The following is a 22,376-nucleotide window of genomic DNA, read 5'->3' on the forward strand; positions in this document are numbered from 1 at the left end:
CAGACAAACTGGGAAAAGTAATCTCTTTTGTTGGACCAGCTTCTGTTGGTGCAAGAGAAAAGCTTTCAAGCTCCAGAGTGCTCTTTCTACAGTGCCAAAGCCCACCAGCGTTGGACGCTATCTAGTTGGGACTTTCCAGTGAAGTCACACTCCGGCACAACTATCCAATATGCACAGTTGCGACCCCATCGCAGAGATGAAGTCACGCCCCCTTCCCACTGTATGGCTGGAAAACGTTAATGCATACAGACACAGCGTGCGTAGACCTGAACGGAAGGGGAGAAAGTTCCAAACAACCCCTTCCCTTCAGCAGATGTCTGTGGCCCTCTCAAGCACTTTGCTCACTTCATTCTGAGGAATCTCAACTGGGGATGCCCAGTATTCAAAATTGAGGTTTAGTACAAAAAACTGGAAGCAGCTACTGGGGGACAAACTACTGCTGAAAGGGAAGCCGAAAGAGTTAGTCCAGGCAACATTTGAAGGTTATTCTTCCCCTTACCGTCATTAAAATGGAAAGGGAAGGGAATAACTAAGTGTTTTCCACCTACTAAATTTCTTGCCTCCTAGAAACGGTTTTCAAAAGTGAATAATGTGATTCCAGGTGACAATTTTTGGGTGCCCAAGAGGCCATAATGAGTTTCATCACTAGATTGCTAGTAACATTTTGACTGCCATTTACTGTAAGGTACCCAACAAATCAGTGAAATTGTTGCATGCCACAAGGCATTTTCTAGTCAAACCAGAAGAACACTGGGAGGACATGTTTCTCTTTAGTAATGAAATAATTTATTATCTAACAGTTGAACAATACAGAAGTATACATATACACAGCAAGGTCTTCTAAAACATGTAGTTTCTAAAAATGCATGTGCTAACTGTAATAAAAAGCACCATTATATGGTCTTGACACAGGATTCATAATGATGTGGTATTTACATTAGGAACTTAACATCTGGAAACAGAATTCATATTCTCCCACCTGCTTGCTCCCCTGTTTACTATTTGGAAGACTGCCAAAAATAAAAACGGATGGTTCAACAGCAGTGTTGCTAAGAGCACCAACTTGAGAAAGGAAGATAGGCAAGTTTGGTTCTTTTATCAATTTGAAAGAAAAAACAGCACAAATAGAACTGGTCAAAACTCTAGGTTGCTTAAGCTTTGGGCACTTTAGAAGACATAGGTACTTGGAATTTTTTTTTTTTTTTTTTTTTTTTGCAGTCATGCAACAGCTATTCAGCAAATAGCAACCGGGTAGAACTGCCTCCGAGTTTATTCTTTCACCTGAACAATAAGGTACAAAAAAAAAAACTTCTTCCAAATAAATAAAAAAGAGGGATCAAGTTTATTATACCCCAGATTTTTTTTTAAAAAAAAAACTGGCTATAACAGAGATGCTTGAACACTAGATGACTATTTGGGGCTGGAATTTTTTCGTGATTTCTTCCATATCCCAGAGATGTCTACTCAGCTAGCTATTCACACAGCTGTCGCATGTTTCAATAATGCTTCGGAACGAGGTACCTGTTTCTACTACTAGACAGTATAAACAATTTGCAGACCAAGCAGCAATAAAAAAAGCAACAGAATATACATTTTCAGGGGAGCAGATACATAGCCTGGCAAAAGCAGAATTCTTCCCAATACATTACAGTGTCAAAACCTGAAATTTGTTACAAAAGGGGCAAAAGAAGAACTCAAAGCCCGAACGTATTGCTAAATAGTATTTCAGATGCCTGTTTCATCTAGTTCACACACTTTGAATGAGCAAGGAGAAGCCACCATACATTATAACATAGGCTCTCTCTTGGCTAGGATTGTAGGCCTAGTGCACAGATTTGTAGTTCTGGAGTGACATCAGAGAGAGAGCTCTCTGTTTTCAGAGCCAATATAGCACTGTAGTGGGTTTGGGACTGGGGGAGAGAAGTGCCTTATTAGAGAACAAAGTGCTAACGTGGCAATTGGCAGACCATGGCCTGTTAACGTCCAGAGCTCAGAAGTGTTTCAGATCATCTTATAAGATGTTGTGAAGTTAGTGGCACCTTTGGTGCTGCTCAAAAAAGTGCTCTTTGAATTTTCATCATAAATTGGTATTAGCAATGACCCTGGAAATTCAAAAGATGTGACTATCAGCACCGTGAAGAGTTGAAAGCTCTGCTTTGTAGAAGAAATTAGATTCTGGGTGCTCAACACTCAGGAAAACAAGCTCAAAAGGTACAAACAATACTTTAGGATGTTTAAGACAGACCATCATTAACACATAAGTTACTGCAATTTTTTCTTCTCTGCTCTGATTATTAAGTGCAAGAGTTTCTGATTTCTCTTCCAATTGAGTGTGTGCTTCATTTCACCATTTTCACTGAAACTTAGCTACTGATGGCAGTATTTTTTAATCTGCCCTTTTCACAAGAAAAAGTGTGTTTTATGTTCACACACATCTGTGCAACTATCAATCGTAAACTTGGAATATACGAGTAGTCCCTCACTCCCCTAACAATCTACAAAACTTTTTATTTTCTGCAGCTTATTTAGTAATAATGCTGGTGGATCAGTGAATTCGAGGAAAAGGCTGGCAAAACACAAAAATGCTACCATTTTAGCAGCCTTGGAAGTAGACTTAGCTGCCTGAGGCTTGGGCTTGTTGACTAGCAAAGAGGACCAGAGAGATTTGAAGCTGCCAAGGATGGTCCTAGCCAATACAAAAGTGGCCTTGGAGCCCACAGTAGCAAAATTTACTGCACCTGCCTAGAGTTTTGGAAAAGACACCACATATACCCTTGTGTCAGTTTTGACATTAGTGCATCATTTTCAAAATTCAACATTTTCTATGCCATCAAAATTGAGAGGACCACATCCAAACAGTGCAAAGGTCAAATAATTACTGTTTTATATAGGGACAAAACACAATATTTCACACAAAAAAAAGTAGTTAACTCAAAAGGCACAACAATTAAAAACCCTTTATGCTGAATCCTTAAGACTCGGTATTTCTAAATAAAAAAACATACAAAGTACACAGTTTAATATTTCAGATACACCCCCCCGACACTTTCCAAATATCTAAAGTTACTTTACTACCTTTTTAAAGGTCGCAATATCTGCAACTCTAGGTTTGGTTTTGTGAGGCAGTTTATGCAACACTTATTTGAAGGGGAAAAAAAAGCAAGAGGTCTCAAGGAAAAAAAGAGATTGAGCAAAGGACCTCAAAGTGCAGATATTCAACATTTTTTTTTTAAGTTTACAGGTTTTGAGCTAGCTCTCTGAAGATTCTCTGCTTGTACTCAGGAAGCAGGCTTAAAAATGCAAAAGGCATACAAGTTGTAGTTCAGTGCAAATCTGCTGGACATCTGAAAATTCCAGCTGTTTAAAAAAATTCCTTTTTTTTTTTTTAAACATAGCTCACACAAAGAGAATATACTTTGGAGATTTTTTAGCAATCCACTAGCCCATTTCCCATCTTTTTCTTTTTTTAAAGAGGTCAAATGATCCAAAAATAGCTTGAGGATATTTTAAGAAAACAAATCTCATTTTATATAGTTTGCTCATTTGCATTTTACAGAGTGTCTTAGTGGCTTTTGGCAGCTTGACTAGTTCAGGCTCATGAACTGCATTTTTAAAGACTGCAGGCAAGTGTGAAAGCCCACTTTTGTTGACCATCACTAAATAAGCTACATAGCCCTTTTATATAGTGAAATTGCTCAGTTGGATATTAGGGCTTCTCTGGTCACCTTGTACCAGCTGGTTGCATTACCGGAATCAAATACTGAATATTCATTGTGAGGAGTTTGCCAAGTGGGCTGAATATAAAGACCTTAAAATGTTTCAAGCAAAGAGGACTGAAGAAATCTGTCTACATATATCTCAGTTAGCAGACCTCTACATACAAAGTTTCCAGAACATCTATAAAAGCACAAAGTCATAAGAATGCATCTCCATTACATTAATTTTATATAAAATGAATAAATACTATTTATAGATCATGTGTATTATGTACATTTACATGTGCTCTATTTAGCTTAAATGAAAATGTTGCAAGGTTGAAAGCCACATTTTTTGGGGAAAATATTAAGGTTTAAGCTGGCAACAAAATCCTTTGAACCAGTTTTAGAGTGCCTTATAATTCAACCAGATGAGGAAGTGCTTTAATGCGAATAGCACTTCACTGAATAATTGTAGTAACGTAGTATTAGCAACATCCTGTAAAACGTGCCCAATCACTGACACCCAAAGTTAGCACAGCTAGCTTTATCACTCAGTTATTGCTAAAATTTGTAGTAAAACAGATTTGAAGAGGACCAAGCATTGCTTATTGAAACAAATGAGGCATAATTATTTTTGTGCTAAAGGGATTGAGATAATCTTTGTTCATCTCTCTGAGGTAGAAAAGAATTGTCCCAGAGATGAGAAGCAAGAAAAACTTCTAGGAAAACTTGCCTAGAATAGTAATATGCAGCTGTAATGCAATGAGGTCACAATAAATTGCACTAGAGAAATAGTACCATTTGGGTTTAGGTATTAAAGAAACTGGGATGTGCAAGGTTGAAGACATCCTATAAAGGTACCTGCAAGAGGTGGAGCAGTATATCTATGTTGTCAAAGTCTTGCAGCCCAATCCTGCGAGGCGCTGAGTGCCTACAATCTTGCAAGAGCTGCTCAGAATGTCCCAAGATTGATCCCACTGTCCCGCACTAGTCAAAACTCCCACTGTCATTTGCTGGCTGCTAATCTGAGATAGAGTTCAATAGGGTTACCCTTGAAAGTAAAGGCTGCAAATATACAGCCCTTTGAACTTTAAGTCAATGGGAGTTTTGAATGAGTTAGGTCAACAGGACTGGGTCAGGTGGTAATATAGCTACACTACTAAAAATGCAATACCCATAACAAATAGGAGTAAATTTCCAAAGCAAAATCTCAAACGGTTGCTACACAATTCTCACAAGTATCAGAGTCAGGACAGCTAAAATGCTCCACACTCTACTTTTGAAAGTTTAGTCCACCCATTTCCAGATCTGTACTACGAGGAAGTTGGGTTCCCCCTTCAGATTGTTGATCAAACGAAGTTATGTTTAGCCACTAGTTCTGGATATTAGATACATTATGTTGCTAAGCAAAGACAAGGTAGGTCTAGAATACTAGACAATAACATCAAGGAGAAAAAAAGAAGAGGGTTTTTTAGCTCTCTATTACTGCTAAAATATTCTTGGGTACTTCAAAATTTGGTTGGAATGTACAGTCTCACAGAGATGAGTTTACTGACAGAAAGAGAAGCTAGTGGATGCAATCAGATGTGTGCTCCAGAGAGTAGCTTATAACCCACAACCCTATGCACTGTTTCAGGACTTAGGCAAAGCTGATTTCGCTAACGTTGGTGGTACATTAAATTTACGTGCAAGAGAATTGTGGGACGATCCAATATACTACCTAATAAGATCCAATAGGGAAACTGCAATGGATGGAACAGCTACTTAGTTGCTTCTTATAGACTGAGACAAGGCTTGTGATTGTTCTGCAGCTTTAATCTCTTAATGCCAGAGCTGGAATAGCCCTCATCACTACAGATACTCTGCATGCTTCCTCTTTCATCCGAATCACTAGGACTGCTGCTGCTCCAGTCTAGGTCTCCCATTAGATAGTCTGTGCTTTCGACATCCACATCAGTTTCTTCTGTAAGCAAAAGAGAGTAGTGTTGGACCAACCTGATAAAGCATTTTAAGGTTTCAGCTACAAGTATAGATATTCTTAGCCAACTGAGGTGACTCACCTCTGTCAGAATCTGAACGCTCTGAAGAAACAGTAGACCCTATACTGTCCATTCTTATTCTTTCTATGCCCAGCTTCTCCAGTTGCCTTTCCAGATGCCGTTGTTCTCGCTGCAATTGATCTATTTGGTGTACTGCTTTTCTATCATAGTCTTCAAGCTTCTGTGGGTTAAAAGGCATTGTTAGTTCTTCTGCACATTCTGGATGAAGGCCATTGTTTACAAGCTCACACACTTAAGCAAGTGGCCTAATTTTCAGACATGGGTGCTCAGCACCTTTGGAAGACAGGTCACTTAGGCACCTAACTATGGTTTTAGGTGACTAATGAGAGGTACTTGCGTTTGAAAGTGCTGACTACATTTTAAGAATCTGTTCTAGAGGTAGCTACGAGCCAAAGAACATTTTAAAAGGAAAACAATTGAAGCAGATAGTTCAAGTGAAAAATATATCTGCTTTATTACACCCTTAATTGTGCTGTCAGTGTTTCACACTTGCTAAAGGTTTGAGGTTTGTGTTGCCATCTGTACACGGAGCATCATCCTGTGCTGTCATATGTACTGTGAGCATCTCCACCAATAAAGGAAACTGCCAAGTAAAGATGTTTTCAAAAACACCACTAAAGTTATTCCAAATGCCCCACATACCAATGCACATTTGCTTATCCAGAGCAGGAACTCTTTGAACTCTCAAGACAACTCATCTCACCCCTCCCCTTGTCTCCATTCCACTCCACCCCAGTATATTGGAAGTAAACAGAGTTCATTAGAATTTACAGAAGCAGACTTTTCCTGTTTACTTGGACAGTGGGAAAGAAATGAAGTTTGGGTGTTCTCATGGAGTGGCCACAATGGGGAAAGGTTTTTTTCTTCAGGGCTCTGGTGCAGGAGCCAGATCTCACAGGGCTCTGGTAAGAGGTTAGGATTGAGCTATCGCTGGATTAGAATTATCTAATGGCCACATGGGGATGTGTATAAATAATGCTTCCCTCTCAAAATTGTTTTTATGCAATTATCTGGCAGTGTCTCAATCCTATTAACATACATTCCAAGTCTTTGATAGTCTGATTACAAATAGCTAGCTGACGCCAACCAAGTCCCTCCATGCCACCCCCTTTATCTTCCACTTAATACTATGTACTCTAAAAATATTTGGTATTGCTAAAGACATCAAAACCATTCAACTGAAAGTTAAATATTTGCTTTTTTTAAAAAAAAGCTACTGAACAGTACAAATATTGAGACACTCTTTGGGGCACAGATTATTTTATATTTGTACAATGCCCATCAGTATGAAGGTCCCAACCCTGACTCAGGCCTCTTGATGCTACAGTAACATACATGAGATGTAACATTCAAATCATGTCCACGGATAATTCCGACAAGAAAAATTTGTATACAAGGAGAGAGTCTTGGTTCACAATAGCCTGAGTCCACAAATGCCCTGTCAGCCTGTTTAACCATGTTTGAAAAATGTTAACCAACTAGCATCTATAAGTTACAGCATCACAGTTAGCTTAGAAATCAAAGCCTTTTCTCCGTCAGGATGCTATTGTAAAGCTAGTATTGTTATATCTTGACTCTTGGCTAGAAGAGAGAGATTTCTTCCTTTAAATAGTAAGGTCTTCAGATATGCAATTCATATTGACTCCATGTTTCAGTGTGTGTCAGTGTTTTCCTTGAGACAAATCACAGCATCAGGACATGGATGTTTCTCAACAAAAGTATAAAAGAACAAGTTTAAACAATTATAGCGTCAGAATAAAACCTGATCTTAGCATCTGAGTCAAGATCAAAGGGTTTCTACTTTCCAGAGCACTGAAGCTTTTTGGAACCCACAAAAGTGACCCTCTTGGGAACTTTTCTCCCATCTCTTCACTGGCAGTGGCATAGAGCTTCACCCTGCTACTTTAAGCATTGACCAGTCCACCTACAGCTGGTGGTAAGAAACAGTCCATCCAGTGGACACTTATTTTTAGGCCCCCCGGAGAGACTGAGAAATTAAGTTAAACTTTTAGACGAAACTGGTCTTCACTGATTGCTACAAAGAGCATCAGCAGGACATTGTTTTGGGGAACAATCATTGTCACTTTCATCCCTACGCCATTTCAGTCCTATGTTTGAAGATTACTTCTCTTGTTTGCAGGAGACAGACTTCAGAAGTGGACATAACTAAGGAACTGGTCCTGAAGCAGGATTTTATCCATACAATTTGTTGTCAAGCAATTGTATTTACAGCACTTTATTCAGTAATACTTGGCGTGCTCACTTATGATTAAAACTAGCTTGAACTCACCTTTATGTGCAATTTAGCTTTTGTTAGTAAACTCAGTGTAGTATGTCTATTGGATTCAGGCCCAAGTGGTACCAGCCCTTTCAGCTTCTCCAGACACAACCGCAGATGAGCACGTCTGTAAAATCCAAAGTTCATACATCATGCTAAATATTCATTCTGTGGTCCACAGCAAGTAGGTCGGATTAGGCATCATTAAAGAGTACCTCACATGTGCAAGCAGCTATGGCAAATATAACAAAGGTAAATGATATAATTGGTGACAATAGCAGTTGGTAATTGGGATTGGAAGAATAAGGCTATCCATTCCTTTCTATTTTTGGAAGATGAATAGCGCATCCTGGCATAATTTCAGACGCATTTTCTCCCTTAGAGCTGTGCTTTGAAGCACTAGCATTCCAGAAATGTAGATACTTTCTTCCAAGCCACTGTAAATTTCTCCAAAGAATTACACTTGAGAATGTTAAGCAACAGGGGGACAAGCTGGAGAAAAATTTCAACATACAACTCAGTATACCCAAGACCATCTCCATGCATATTAAAATGCAAGAACTACATCAGTCATTAAGATGGTATAATTAAAAATGAAAACAGGAACAGCAACATCACATTGCACATCATGTAAAGCCCAATGCATGCCAATTAATGCTTTCCTCCACCAATCAGCTCTCGAGTGGTATAGAGTTTCCCTACTCTACTGCAGAGTAACTACTGTGACCATCTACTGCAGGTGCTACCATGTGAGGTAGAGCAGGTACATCACCTTATTCAACACAGACTTAATCTCTTCCTTGAGCATTTCTAGCCATATCCACTGCTGGTTACTAAGACCTTGTCTACAAGAGAAAGGATATGCCAATATAGCTATACTGGCGAATCCTCCTAGCTTTGACACAGCTTATACTGGTAAAAGAGGGCTTTTGCCACTATAGCTTATCCTCGTTCCCTGAATAAGATTAGTTATAGCAACAAAAGGACTTTTGCCAATATCAGCTGCATCTACACTAGTGTTTTTGCTGGCATAGGTATGTCAATTAAAGGGTATGATCCCCTCCCCTCCCTCTCTCCCCCCAGCGTAGCTATGCTGGCAAAACTTTTAAGTTTAGACCAGATCAAACATTTCACATGACAATCTATAATTCTGCTTTTGTGGTCCTTTCCCTTTCTGCACCATTTACTACAACAGGTTGTTTATGTCCTTAAATTTTAGGTCAGTAAACAGATTAATTCCACGTACAATAATAATGATCCTCCAGGATAAGACAGGTTTTAATGTTAAGGGGAATAGTCTTTTATATCAGAAATGGCTACTCTCAGCTACAAGACATGTTGCCACTTGCTATACACAGTATGCAGTACTTTGAAATAAGTTTTAAGAAAAGCAACTGTTTTGAAAGACTGGTTTTATAATTGATGTATTTGTTGAGCCAATAGTCGATTCAGATAATTATGCTTTCCCATCTTATTAGAAAAGCCTTTCAATTCTGAAATGTTCAACAGTGCAAAAAAAAAGAGTCCACCAGACTGATAGAGCCCCACTTTTACAGTTACTGTATAGGGAGTACTAATACATAAGAACGTTCATATTGGTTCAGACCAAAAGTCCATCTAGCCCAGTGTCCTGTCTTCTGTCAGTGGCCAATGCCAGGTGCCCCAGAGGGAACGAATAGAACAGGTAATCATCAAGTAAGATCCCCTGTTGCCCATTCCCAGTTTCTGGCAAACAGAAGCCAGGGACACCATCCCTGCCCAACCTGGCTAATAGCCATTGATGGACCTATCCTCCATGAATTTATCTAGTTCTTTTTTGAACCCTTGGCCCTCAACATCCTCTGGCAAAGAGTTCCACAGGTTGACTGTGCGTTGCGTGAAGAAATACTGCCTTTTGTTTGTTTTAAACCTGCTGCCTATTAATTTCATTTGGTAACCCCTAGTTCTTGTGTTAGGAGAAGGAGTAAATAAAACTTCCTTATTTACTTTCTCCACACCCGTCATGATTTTATAGACCTCTATCACATCCCCTCTTAGTCGTCTCTTTTCCAAGCTGAAAAGTCCAAGTCTTATTAATATCACCTCATATGGCAGCTGTTCCATACCCCTAATTTTTGTTGCCCTTTTTTGAACCTTTTCCAATATATCTTTTTTGAGATAGGGCAACCACATCTGCACCCAGTATTCAAGATGTGGGCGTACCATGGATTTATATAGAGGCAATATGATATTTTCTGTATTATCTATGCCTTTCTTAATGATTCCGAACATTGTTTGCTTTTTTGACTGCCGCTGCACATTGAGTGGATGTTTTCAGAGAACTATCCACAACGACTCCAAGATCTCTTTCTTGAGTGAGAACAGCTAATTTAGACCCCATCATATTATATGTATAGTTGGGATTATGTTGTCCAAAATGCATTTCTTTGCATTTATCAACATTGAATTTCATTTGCCATTTTATTGCCCAGTCACCCAGTTTTGTGAGATCCTGTTGCAACACTTCACAGTCTGCTTTGAAGTTAACTATCTTGAGTAGTTTTGTATCATCTGCAAATTTTGTCATCTCATTGTTTACCCCTTTTTCCAGATCATTTATGAATATGTTGACTTGTACTGGTCCCAGTACAGACCCCTGGGGGACACCACTATTTACCTCTCTCCATTCTGTAAAGTGTTTTACATTGGCTCTCTGGTGGTACTGTGTAGATCAGCCTTTTGCTGTATTGTGCAGAAGACAGTGTAAGTATATTCTTAAAACCAGAGGTATCTTAAAAATAATCTGTGAGTAGCCAGGAGAAAGAGAGACTGAACAAGAAACAGCACTATGAAGTGTCATCTTCTGAATTACAATCCAAGTTTTGTAAATCAGCAAAGTGTTAAGAGCACTTCAAATACAGACCTGACCATTCAAGTATTAACCTTACATTTAAGATAAAAAGCATTGACTGATGAGTGTTTTGGTCACAATGCTTTAGAGAAACAAGACATTTCACACAACTTTCATTTTGTTGGAATGTTGTCCTGGCTCCAGTCTTTTCCTCTAATCAGAGACATCTAAATTCCAGTCACAGTCCAGCTCTGCCATACATGTATAGGACCTTGAGCCAGTGACTTAGGCCTGATTTTCAGCAGTGTCAAGCTCCCACAGCTCCCACTGTTATTCACAGGAGTTATGGCTACTCAGCATCTTGGGGGGGTGGGGTGGGGGGGAGAAGCCAAGCCCTTCATTGTCTCACCACACCTCCAAGGCAGAGTTAAGTGAAAGCTCAGAGCTTTCGAAAATCCCACCCATTGGGTATGTCTACTCTGCAACAACACCTGCAGCGAGCCCTAGTCAGCTGACTAGGGCTCAAGGGGCCAGGCTGCAGGGCTGTAAAATTGCAGTGAGGACACTAGGACTTGGGCTCCAGCCTCAGCCCTGGGACACTCCCCCTTCGTTGGGTCTCAGAGCCCAGTCTCCAGCCCACAGAGGATAAATGCCTTATGCATGTTGTCAGAAGGAGATTTGCAACTAGTGTTGTCAAGGATGACATCAGCTGCAACTGACGGCTTACCTGACACTGCTTCCTGGGTGCACCAACTATTTTCACAAAACTTCACCCCATCTTGTTAATTCCATTGACAACTGTAGCTCCTCTAATGTAGCATGTCAATATTACACAGCTTTAAACTGCAAATGCACCTTTACAAATGTTTCCTCTGCCTACCTTTGTTTATTTCCCATCAGCCAGTTTCAGATCAATTGCTCTGGTGTATGCATCTCCATTCATAAACAATCAATTTAGTTAAGCTGCATCCTCATCAAGGCTATGCTACAGTATTCAATTTCCACTACGGGAGTTCTCTAGCACTTTGACAGTGGTTAGAAGTCCATATAGAGGGTACACTGTTTAGTCTGACCTTTGCACATAGGCATATGCCCAGTTGTTTTCATACAGCAGCTATGTGGATGACAATATGCAGAGCTAACTTTTTAGATACTCAAGGAAACCGCTTCACTAGGATATTAGGAGTGAGGATAGTTCCAAGACAGGTGAGTTTCAATACTATTCAAATGCTTTTGTTGATCCTGACATTTAGGTCACATCATTTGGCAGTGGTTGCAATATAACCTGTCTTTGAAATGTCTAATTGTCATAAGAAGCTTCAAATTGAGATGTTGCAATTAATTGCATATCTTGCTCTAAGCACACTACAAGTTAAACAATCATTTCCACTGTAGTTCTGAAAGCATTTTATGTAAACAAACAGAGTGGATAATCTTTACTCCTAGGGTAAATCCAATGCTGGGGCCCAGTGATGAATCCCTGCTTAACACTGTTTGCAACCCCAAAATAAGATCTCCTTCCTTCTGAACAGACTTATCCAACCTGCTTTTTGTGAGTTACACAATGGAGTTACACAACAGCTGTCTGAAGTACCTACAGAGGTATTACAACTATGATCCACAATACTTAAGCGAGAGACTGCAGTGGGCATCAGGTCAAGTTCAAAGTCACTTTAGAAGTCAAACCCTTAACATTAGGGAGTTTGCACATACTGTACAACAGAAAGTGAGATTCCTAGAAATCTAGCATGTCACTCTCCATGACCCTTGATTTTCCAGCTCCAACTTCTACTTTTAAAGCATATTTCAGACTCATTTTTAATAAGTGACAACACAACCGCAGTTTTTAAATTAGACAAAATTCTCCCACTGGCAAAGCCAAATTCCTCAATTAATTTGCTGTCAGAGAGACAATTGGACTTTCTTTCAAGTCCATTGTAATACAGGTAATCAGATTCCTCACATTAAAGATAATGCTTACCAACGAGCCTAATTTTCATCTTAGATGCAATGTGGTATGTATCTAACCAGAATTTGGCCCAACTATCAAGTTAAACTGGTTCCCATACTATTCAAGTTCCAAACAGATAACCAATGTTGACTTCAAAATTAGGACTTCTGAACATCTGCAAAGTTCTAACAGCTAGATATTAACCCTTTGTGTACAGAAATGTAGAGGAGCCACTTTAAAGTCTCCATAAGGCATCTAAGCAGTTAACTTTTGAGACTAGTGGCAGTTAAAGTCAGACATCAAAATATTCACTCCTACATGTACAACAATGAGCAAATAACAATTTTATTTAGAAAGAGAATACATTTCAGAGAAATACACTGGCTGTTTTCCTAATCACCTTTTTGATAAGAGCTTAAAATAAATGACATTTGCTGTACTTCATTGTTTGGGCAACAGGATTTCAATACAACTATGGTGTAGTTACTGCAGAGTAAGTAGGCGAGATGCATTGCATTCAGTAATTTTTAAAGTATTTTTTCTTCAGTTTCTGAGGTTTTCAAGTGATAATTTTGTGACTAGTTTAGATTCTGGAGTGTGTTATCCCGTTCTCTTCTAACCTCAGTCATTTTGGACGTACACTGGATATATCACAAGCCAGGCTAACAAAACAAGTTAACTGGCAACAGACAATACCATACCTGCAACATTTGAAAGCAGAATCAGACTTCTGAAGAGGAAATGGAGACGCTCATAAATGGTACAAAGGCACTTTTCCATTAAGCTACTAAGATTACTGAAGTCCATTTCTAATAAACGAAAGTTCTCTTGTATTGATACTTCCCATCTAGTAAAATACACAAGAAGTATTCTGGAAAGCAACCACCCAAAAGCTTACAATGAACTCAGAGAGCTAGCTAATGAGAAATTTGCAATTTACATCTTGTAATAGAGCATCAAAAAGCCATAGAACTATTATGGTAGCCTGGGGTTTCCCACTAATGGGAGCGTCAGCTTGCCATGTTTTTCCCAAACTACCAAGTTACTTATAGAAGCACCACAAACACGAGGATACCTCACTTTACAACTGCAAGTGTTCATACACAATAGCCCTTCTCCCAGCCCCCTTCCTCCCTGCAAGAAGTACACTGACTGAGCCACAAGAACTGAAAACAAAGTTTAAACCCTCTTATGAAGTTCTCCAGTTTTAAAGAGTTACAGTCTTTAAAACCATGTTCTTGTATCTTGACTGCAAAGTACATTTACCAAGATACAGGGTAAAAGGGCAAACTTAATGATCCCACAACCCTGTCAAAACAGCCAACAAAAAACAGGTTAAATTCTGTGTAGTGCTAAGGACACAAACAGTGTGGTAGTTGATCAGATGAGCGGTCTATCTAGACTTATGTACCCTGACAGAAGGTGACCAGAACCAGAGGCTTCAAGGAAAGGTCCAAGAAACACTGCCGAAAGCAGTTATGGAATAACTGCACATGGGGGTTATGAGGAAATGTTTCCCGATCAGTGCTTAGACTCTGAAGGATGAAAAACATATTCCAGGTAAGAGGCCTTAGAAGATCTGGGATTGATGAAATCATAATTCCTAGAATAAGTAGTCTCTAGTTGCTGTAATGCACAAACCTGCGCTCACACGGAACTGTCCATTCTCCCCCACATTGCAGTTTATGCTTGCTTACTGCAGATAGATGTTGTGGAAGTATCTCCTGCTTTCTGACCACATTAGTTTCAGTTTAAAGTGACATTTTAGCTTACCCCTGTCTATCCCCCTGCCCCACCCCAAACCCAACTTCAATAAAACTGAACTCTTAGATTTAGAGGCTGCTCAGAGAATCAGTCTTGCCTGAGGATGTACCTTGCATGTCCCCCTAATATTACTGCTCCATTGAGGAGGACCTGGACAATCCCACTGGGACATGCAGGGGAATGCAATAAAAGTAAGTGCAAATACTTAATGAATCCTACAAACTCACCTGTTCTTTTCCATTTCATTGTGCGTTGACCTGAAAGATAAACAAGGAATTAGTTATTTAATGATTATCAGTTGCAGATAAGTACAGGCACTGTGATTAAGAATATCAGTGCAACAGTTTTTGTAACCATTCACTGCAAGAGCAAGCCACTAAGAAATTCAGAGAAAGCTGCTAGCTACCCTGGGGCAGCAAAAAGGTTGGAAGCAACCAGGATGAAGTGAAGAAGTGTGGAGCAACACAGTATGGGTTTTCTGCCAGCAAAATGGCAATATAAGCCCAGAAAGAGCTGCAAAACCAAGCGCATGATGGTGGTGCAAACGAAAAATGTGGTTATCTTAGCATAGGAAGAGAAAGGCAAATTGCCCCATCTTAACACTCTATTTGACATCTAGTCAATTAAGCATCAAGTATAATTTCAGACATGCCCCTGAGTGCATTGCCAACTGGTGGTTTGGAGAGGATTTTTAAGTATCTCTCTCCCTATTGCTGTGCAAAAGATTCCCATCATGAGAAAAGCCAGCTTTGCTTTTTATCAGAGTTCACATATAAAGTAAGAAAAAACTGAAGAGATGGAGAAAAGTTGCCTGAATTCTGTTACTCTTAGGTGGTATTTGTAACTTTTGCTTGAAAACACTGTTATATGGTTTGTGTCTTTAAAAGTTATATTGCAGAATAGAATATGGTTTTAAAAAGCACCTTTAACATCAGATATCACAAAATAATGAGGTAAGTACCACATAACACAACAATAATTAATACAATAGCAGACAAGTGCTCAAACAGTCAGGACACCACAACCTAATGTCGATGCATCTGAAGAAGTGCGGTTTTTTTACCCATGAAAGCTTATGCCCAAATAAATCTGTTAGTCTTTAAGGTGCCACTGGACTCCTCGTTAACTTTTACTGAATTCTTAACTTTTGCTTCCAGTTTTTCATAAAGGATGGCACCCTGAACAGTGCAGCAATGAGCATGAACCAGAGATTTGATCCCACGGCCTATTGATACCAATTGAACCATGTGACCTGCACACTGTATTCAATCACTAAGTCACCAGCTTTGCAGAGAAATAATATCCTGAAGATCAGGTATGTGAATACAGGAGAGCTGTAGAAAACTTTTCCAGAAGCTAATAGACTATAATGTGTTTCATTCTTAAATGGAAGAACGACACATTAAATTTGAGGTTGTAGTCTAGGTTGGTATTAAACTGGTTTACAAATAATTCAGAAGTTCTTCCTTCTCCCTTCGCAAGATTTTAGGGAAACTGTAACAAAACAAAAAAAGAACTATTGCGGGGTTCTCTCAGAAATAAGATGACCCAGAATAACTACAGAGATTTGAATAGTTTTCAAATTACTGTTGACTTAATGTTGAAATGAGGACTCCTAATATATGCACACATGCTCATAACAGAAATCTGCCACAACCGCTCTTTAAAGCTTTAAATGAAGCCTGTTATCATTCAGGGACAGCATTACTGTGGGACAGAAGACCCAAAGGAAAAACCACAACCATGATAAAGGAATGTATATATCTGAAGCCTTCCATCTGACTTATCCTGTGCCTGAGCCAGAGTGCCAGTTTTCCCACTGTGTTTTCTAGAGGTTTCAATAAACTAAGCAGATTTTATTGTTAAAGCTAGGAACTTATACTTTGAGGACACCGCAAATTATATGTTTGGTATTTTTACCCACTTGCAATCCCTCATAGAAACTTCATTCATAATATTTCATAATGGTTTGATCTTAGTTTGGTAAGCTATTCCCCCCCGCCCCAGTGTTTTAATGACATTAATTTTAACATAGCTCCTTTTGTTTACTTTCAGATTGCATTTCAGAACAGATCACTTTAAATAACGCAAACATTTAGTTTCCAAATAAATTTAAAAATCACAAGATATTTTGATTTCAACTGAGAATAAAAGGTCCATATTTCTTAGTAGATCATTTAAATGGATGCACATTAGTCTGATATGTAATGGAAACACAAGTTCCCCTGCCAGGGCATCTGTAAATGGCTGAAAAGAGGACAGACATATTTTTGGTTCCACCAGTTTCCTCATCTGCCTCTTCTGGATAAAAAGCAGAGAAATAAAGAAGTATAAGTTTGAGCCCTTCCTCACCTCCCAGTTATGAGTTCCTGAGTCCAAGACATTACAATGAACTTGTGGGCTGTTGCGTCATAAATAGGACGTATCAATTCAATATTGGTACCAAAAGTTACAGATGTCTGTTACAAACTAAAAAAGAAAAGGAGTACTTGTGGCACCTTAGAGACTAACCAATTTATTTGAGCATAAACTTTCGTGAGCTACAGCTGAGCTGTAGCTCATGAAAGCTTATGCTCAAATAAATTGGTTAGTCTCTAAGGTGCCACAAGTACTCCTTTTCTTTTTGTGAATACAGACTAACACGGCTGTTACTCTGAAACCTGTAACAAACTAGTTTGTTAATAGAATACATCCTCTCTGGACTCAACTGTGTCCAGGAACACATTACTAATGGTAAGTTCTGTATCCAAAAATATAGTTCTATTAGCTGGTGAATTCTATTTTTACAACATAAACCCTAAGGTGGATAGTTTGCATATTACCATGTAGACAAGATTCTCAGCTCTTAGTGATAAACATTAATTGCCTTTACTTGGAATGTATTCAAAACCATTTTTATCTGAAATGAAAAGGCTGAATATAATAACTTCAAGAAATGTTAGTGTTTTGTTTACCAGTTTCAAAGCAACATTGATAGCAATCAGCTTGTGTTCAGAACTCCGAACGAACAGAGACCATTTCCAGGAAGTTAATACAGAGAAGGACATGGTAACCATACCTGCACTAGCTAATTGGCTGTGCAGTGTACATAGTACCCATCTTCTTCCCCTTCCAAAAGGGAAAGCGACAGTGTCTCTAATTGGCTTGTCTACAGGAGCCACTGCCACATTTTTGTGAATTGCAGTGTTGCAGAATTTCCATTCCAAAGATGCAGGCTTAACCATGCTTATGGCACAGTGACAGGTCTGCAGACCTAGCATAAAATGCCAACCTTAAACTCAAGATAAAAAGATACCCTCACCTCTCTTCCCCTCTCCCTGACAACCAATAGACAGACCATTTTATTGTCTAATATCAGCTAACAATCATACTGGTCACACAGACCTATTTATCATTATACTATAGTTAATATTGATCACATTCTAGAATGTAAATGCAGAATTTGGGCATGCAACTAGGATTACTTCTGAACTTTGACCTTTTAATGAACACCTGTTCCATTACAGATACAGGAAAATGGCTGCACCATTTTTCATATGAACTCAGTATTAACTCATTCCATTGTAACGTAGGCTAGAACTAAGTTTCAAGATTGTAATTTAACCATCTTTAAAAAGAGAATTAGAAGTAGCTTCAGGTATTATACATGCCCTTGGGCCCACTTGCCAAGCTGTGTTTTACAATCAGATGTTCCTATTTAACATATGCCTTTTTCCCCATTGCAGTGAACGTTTCACACAAACAGGAGATAGAAGACCTAATCTGCCCTCCACAGAAGTCAGGGGGAGTCAGGTGGGCCTTAAAAGACTACACAGATGAAAGACTGAAATTGACTATACACAGAGCTGTCCAGCAGAGTAATTGCCCATCTCTATGCCCCTGCCCAATAATATTTCAGCTATTGTAATATCAGGTATTACTTAAACTAAGACAAAATCTCTGTTTTGTTAAAAAGTTTAAAGGGACACTGCCAACTTAAGAATCAAACTGTTTAAAACAAGGAGTCATTTCACATTTCCTAATGAAACAGGAAATATTTAGTCTCTAGACAGAACAGCTACAAACAGGCCAGTAAGAAAGGAAGTGCTCACCCAGACGATATTTAGAGATGAATTTGCTCACACTGCTCTGTCTATCGTACTATTTCTCCATTAATTATGATTTGATCTTTAGGGCACCTAATGTATACATAAGAAAGAGCTCGCTCCTCAATGCCAACACTGCACACCTTTAAATACACTATTCCTGCAGGTCAGTTACAAAGTTGAGCTTTACAATCTTAACTATTAAAATGAATTGTAATTACAGAATTCTGAGAGATAGGCTGAAAAAAAATGTTGATTTTCACTAGATACATTAAGAGGTAGGTCAGCTCTTGTACTGTCAACCTCCATTTCTAAAGGAGGTCTAAAAAATCAAAACCCTCTTGACATTTGAGAGGCCTTCCATCTGCATTGTGAAATATGTTCTTCTTAGTATAGAGATGCAAAGGAGTCATTAGGACTATTAGACTTTTCTCTACCACTGGTCAATATACTTACAGTATTAGACAAGCATTGAAATGAAAGTCTACAGCCCAAGTAAGATTCCAAACATTGAGGTTGGGACACAAACCCAAGTTTGAAGTTCGCACTGAAATTCCATCCTTCTTTTGCTATGCTGTACCTAAATATTGCAGCACATATGGTGCACATCACGTACTGATCTTAGGCCACTAACCACAGTCAAAACAGGGTGAGTTAAGGACAGAGCTTTAACTGTGAACTTCCTGGGTTTTATGAGTCTCCACCACAGCACAAGCATGACCTAAAAGTAGCAGTTTGCATTTATACATACTACTACTAAATGGAGAGAGTTGCAAGCACCTAAAAACAAGACAGGAACTTCAGTTTTAACCTGCAAGTCTTTAGGACCTAAAAGTCTTCACTAAAAAAAAAGGCTTGCAGAAGTTGCTGATCCAATTTAAAGTTCAACAGCTTGGACTGAAATGAATTTGGATGGATTAAATCCCAGCAAAACATCTCCAGTACTAGGTGATTTAGCATTTTAGCTGCCCCAAGAACAAGATCTATATTAAATACAAAATGAATAATCTGTAGCAAAGCTCTAGATGGATTTCAAGATGAACAATAAATAAATCAGGCTGTCAAACAAAAGTGGCACTGGAAGCAAGATTTAATCTAAGTGTCAAACTAGAACAATGTCACTTTCTGCACTCAGTCATACAATTTAGCTTTAGTTAAGAATTCCTGCACAAACACTTAAAGTGAAATAGAAAAAGTTAGAAAATTTGAGTCTAACATTGCACATGAATCTTGAATTAAAGATAAGACTCCTTCAATTTTCACATTAGCTGTAGAAAACACATATTTCTACCATGTTGCATGGCAAAATTCCACATGATTTGTTTCCTGAGAAAAAAATAAATACAGCAAAAAACGACAGTTTCTGTTCTCTAGAGGTTTCCCTAGAAAGTAACTAGTGTCAAAAAGTTTGACTATGTTCATGTATTACAGCAGTTAAATATGCACAAAGTAGTCTAAACATATGAACACCTATCTCAGTAAGAAATATTATAAATTTTACCTTTGAGTATCCATGCTCTAGTGGAAAAGTTTTATTTCACTGACATAAAAAGATATCTGAACAGGTGTGTTAAAAAATACTTCTGCTTTCTTGACGTGCCAAAACCAAAGTCTGGGCCAAATTTGACTGAGGCATTATAGAATTACAGTATATTACCTTTATTATAAGCACATCATGCCTCAATTAATTTTTTTAAATGGCTTGCATTGAAACTAAATAGGACATACCACTGCAGTGTTTGCAATCCAAACACAAAACCATTGTGTTAAAGCAGAAAAGCCTAAATACACAATTGACTGAAAGCAAAAGTGAAACTGAGTAGAACCTTCATTTCCCATGTTAAAGATAGAAGTAAAAAGCCTAAATAAGTTAGGAAACAGAAAGTTTTAAAATCTGAGTTAACACAAGGACTTTGTCAAGTGAGAAAACACACAGCGATAAAGAACCCTTCAATTAAAAATATCACTGTATGGTGAGGTTTAAGTTGAAAGACATACCCAACGTTTTCTCAGAGCTATAATCATACTAGAAATGGCAGAATTTTGCACCACAAGCTTCTGTATAAGTCAGATATCACACACGCTCACACACAGATGCAAGTACCATATATTTGCCATTACCTGCTACTACTGCTGTTTTTCTTGGACTTGCTTCTCCGTTTTAAGGCATCTCTGTCCTTGTTATTGTAGGGTAACATAGAGGCATAGCCATGTTCAGCTTCTAAAAAAAACCAGGGTTTCACTTGATCATTAAGTTAGCCCAAAACATACAGACATCCAGGAGTTTTTGGGGGTGGGAGGAGAACATATTTGAAACTCCAAAGGTGCAAATCAATAAGATTACTTCGTTATCTGCTGAAGAACAACACACAGAGCCTAAAACAAAACCCTCCGGGGCCAGGGAATCCATTGTTTCCAGCACGGGGATGACATGCCCACGCCATACATGGGGGGGAACCATGTAGACGGCAAGCAATAGGGATTCTGAAGTGGGGATCTGGAAGATGGGTTGTGTAGGGTCCCTTTCTCCCCATCCCATACATGGGGGTCTCCAGAACACTTGTTTCTTGGAGGAGACACCCCTGCATGGAAGGAGCTACACAAAAAGCCAGGGCGTTTGCGCGCGGTGGGATTATTCCCCACGAGTTGCAGCGCGTGCCTGGGGGTAAGGATCTTTCCACCCCCCAAGATGGGCGATCGGGGGGAGCCAAGCTGAAGGGGGGGGGGAGAGGGGAGGGCCCCGGGGGGGGGAGGAGAGCAGCCGGGCTACGAAGGGGGAGCCCGTGGGGTGGGTGCGGGGTGGGCGATAGTCACCGCTCGGGATGGGATCCTGGCTCCTGTCGGTTCCGCTTTCTGCCGACGACGGGTGGTGGGGGGGGGGGGGCTGCTGCTTCCTCAGGGTGGGGGCGGGGGCGGTCTCCGTTCAGCGCCCCCCCGTCGGGGAGAGCTCGGCCGCCTTCTCCCGGGGGCTGCTCCCTGGACCCTCACTCGCCCCGGGCGGGGGACGGGAGCCGGAGAGCGAGTCCCGAGGGGGCGGCATCTCGTTCGCTGCCGACGGGGGGTGGGGGGGGGCAGGACCAGAATCTTCGAGCGGGGGGCGACACCCCGGTCTCTCCTTCGGGGGGGCGAAACCGGGCCCCGGTCTCTCCTATGGGGAAAGGGGCCGGGCCGGGGGGCGGGGGGTCTCTCCCGGGGGAACTGAAGGGGAGGCCCTGAGGGGGGTCGTTCCCGCGGGGAGCTATCCCCGAGGCCGCGGCGGGACCCCGAGGCCAGGCCCCAGAGGAGCGGGGCCGGGAGGGCTGCTGCCTCCGGGGCGCCGGTACCTCGCTCTCTCCGCTCCAGGTACTCGGCCGCCTCCAGCAGCATCTGGATGTTCACACAGACCCGGGTCGCCGCCGCCATCTTACGCCACTGCCGGGGCCCTGCGCTCGCCCTGCCGCGGAACCTCACGGAGCAGCAGCTGCAACAGCCGGTCTCCACAGCCCGAATGTTTACCCCCCTCCCTCCTGCTCCGCTCTGACAGACCCCGGGCAACCAACCCCCCCCCCCACCGCCGCCCGCAACCCAACCCACTGCCCCCTGCCAGCGCGGTGCTCATTGGATACCCAGAACCAACGCCCAGCCTCTCATTGGTCTGCTCAGATAAAGACCCGCCTCTCTCTATTATCCTCACCTATGATTGGTCCTTTTGTCCATATTCCCGCCTTCTG

General features: G+C 40.4%; 1 protein-coding gene across 1 annotated transcript; it reads right to left on the bottom strand.

Moving 5' to 3' along the window:
• Positions 1-763: 763 nt before the first annotated feature.
• MXD1 (MAX dimerization protein 1) lies at positions 764-22,172 on the bottom strand. Its single transcript, XM_077805621.1, has 6 exons — positions 21,990-22,172; positions 20,788-20,887; positions 14,809-14,838; positions 8,049-8,163; positions 5,759-5,918; positions 764-5,661 (listed from the first exon to the last, which is right to left on the bottom strand). Exons 1-6 carry the CDS (start codon positions 22,066-22,068, stop codon positions 5,474-5,476), a joined length of 672 nt encoding a protein of 223 aa, XP_077661747.1. The 5' UTR covers positions 22,069-22,172; the 3' UTR covers positions 764-5,473.
• Positions 22,173-22,376: the final 204 nt, after the last annotated feature.

This window comes from Eretmochelys imbricata, chromosome 26, assembly GCF_965152235.1.
Source record: "Eretmochelys imbricata isolate rEreImb1 chromosome 26, rEreImb1.hap1, whole genome shotgun sequence".
In the NCBI taxonomy this organism is placed as follows: Eukaryota; Metazoa; Chordata; order Testudines; family Cheloniidae; genus Eretmochelys; species Eretmochelys imbricata.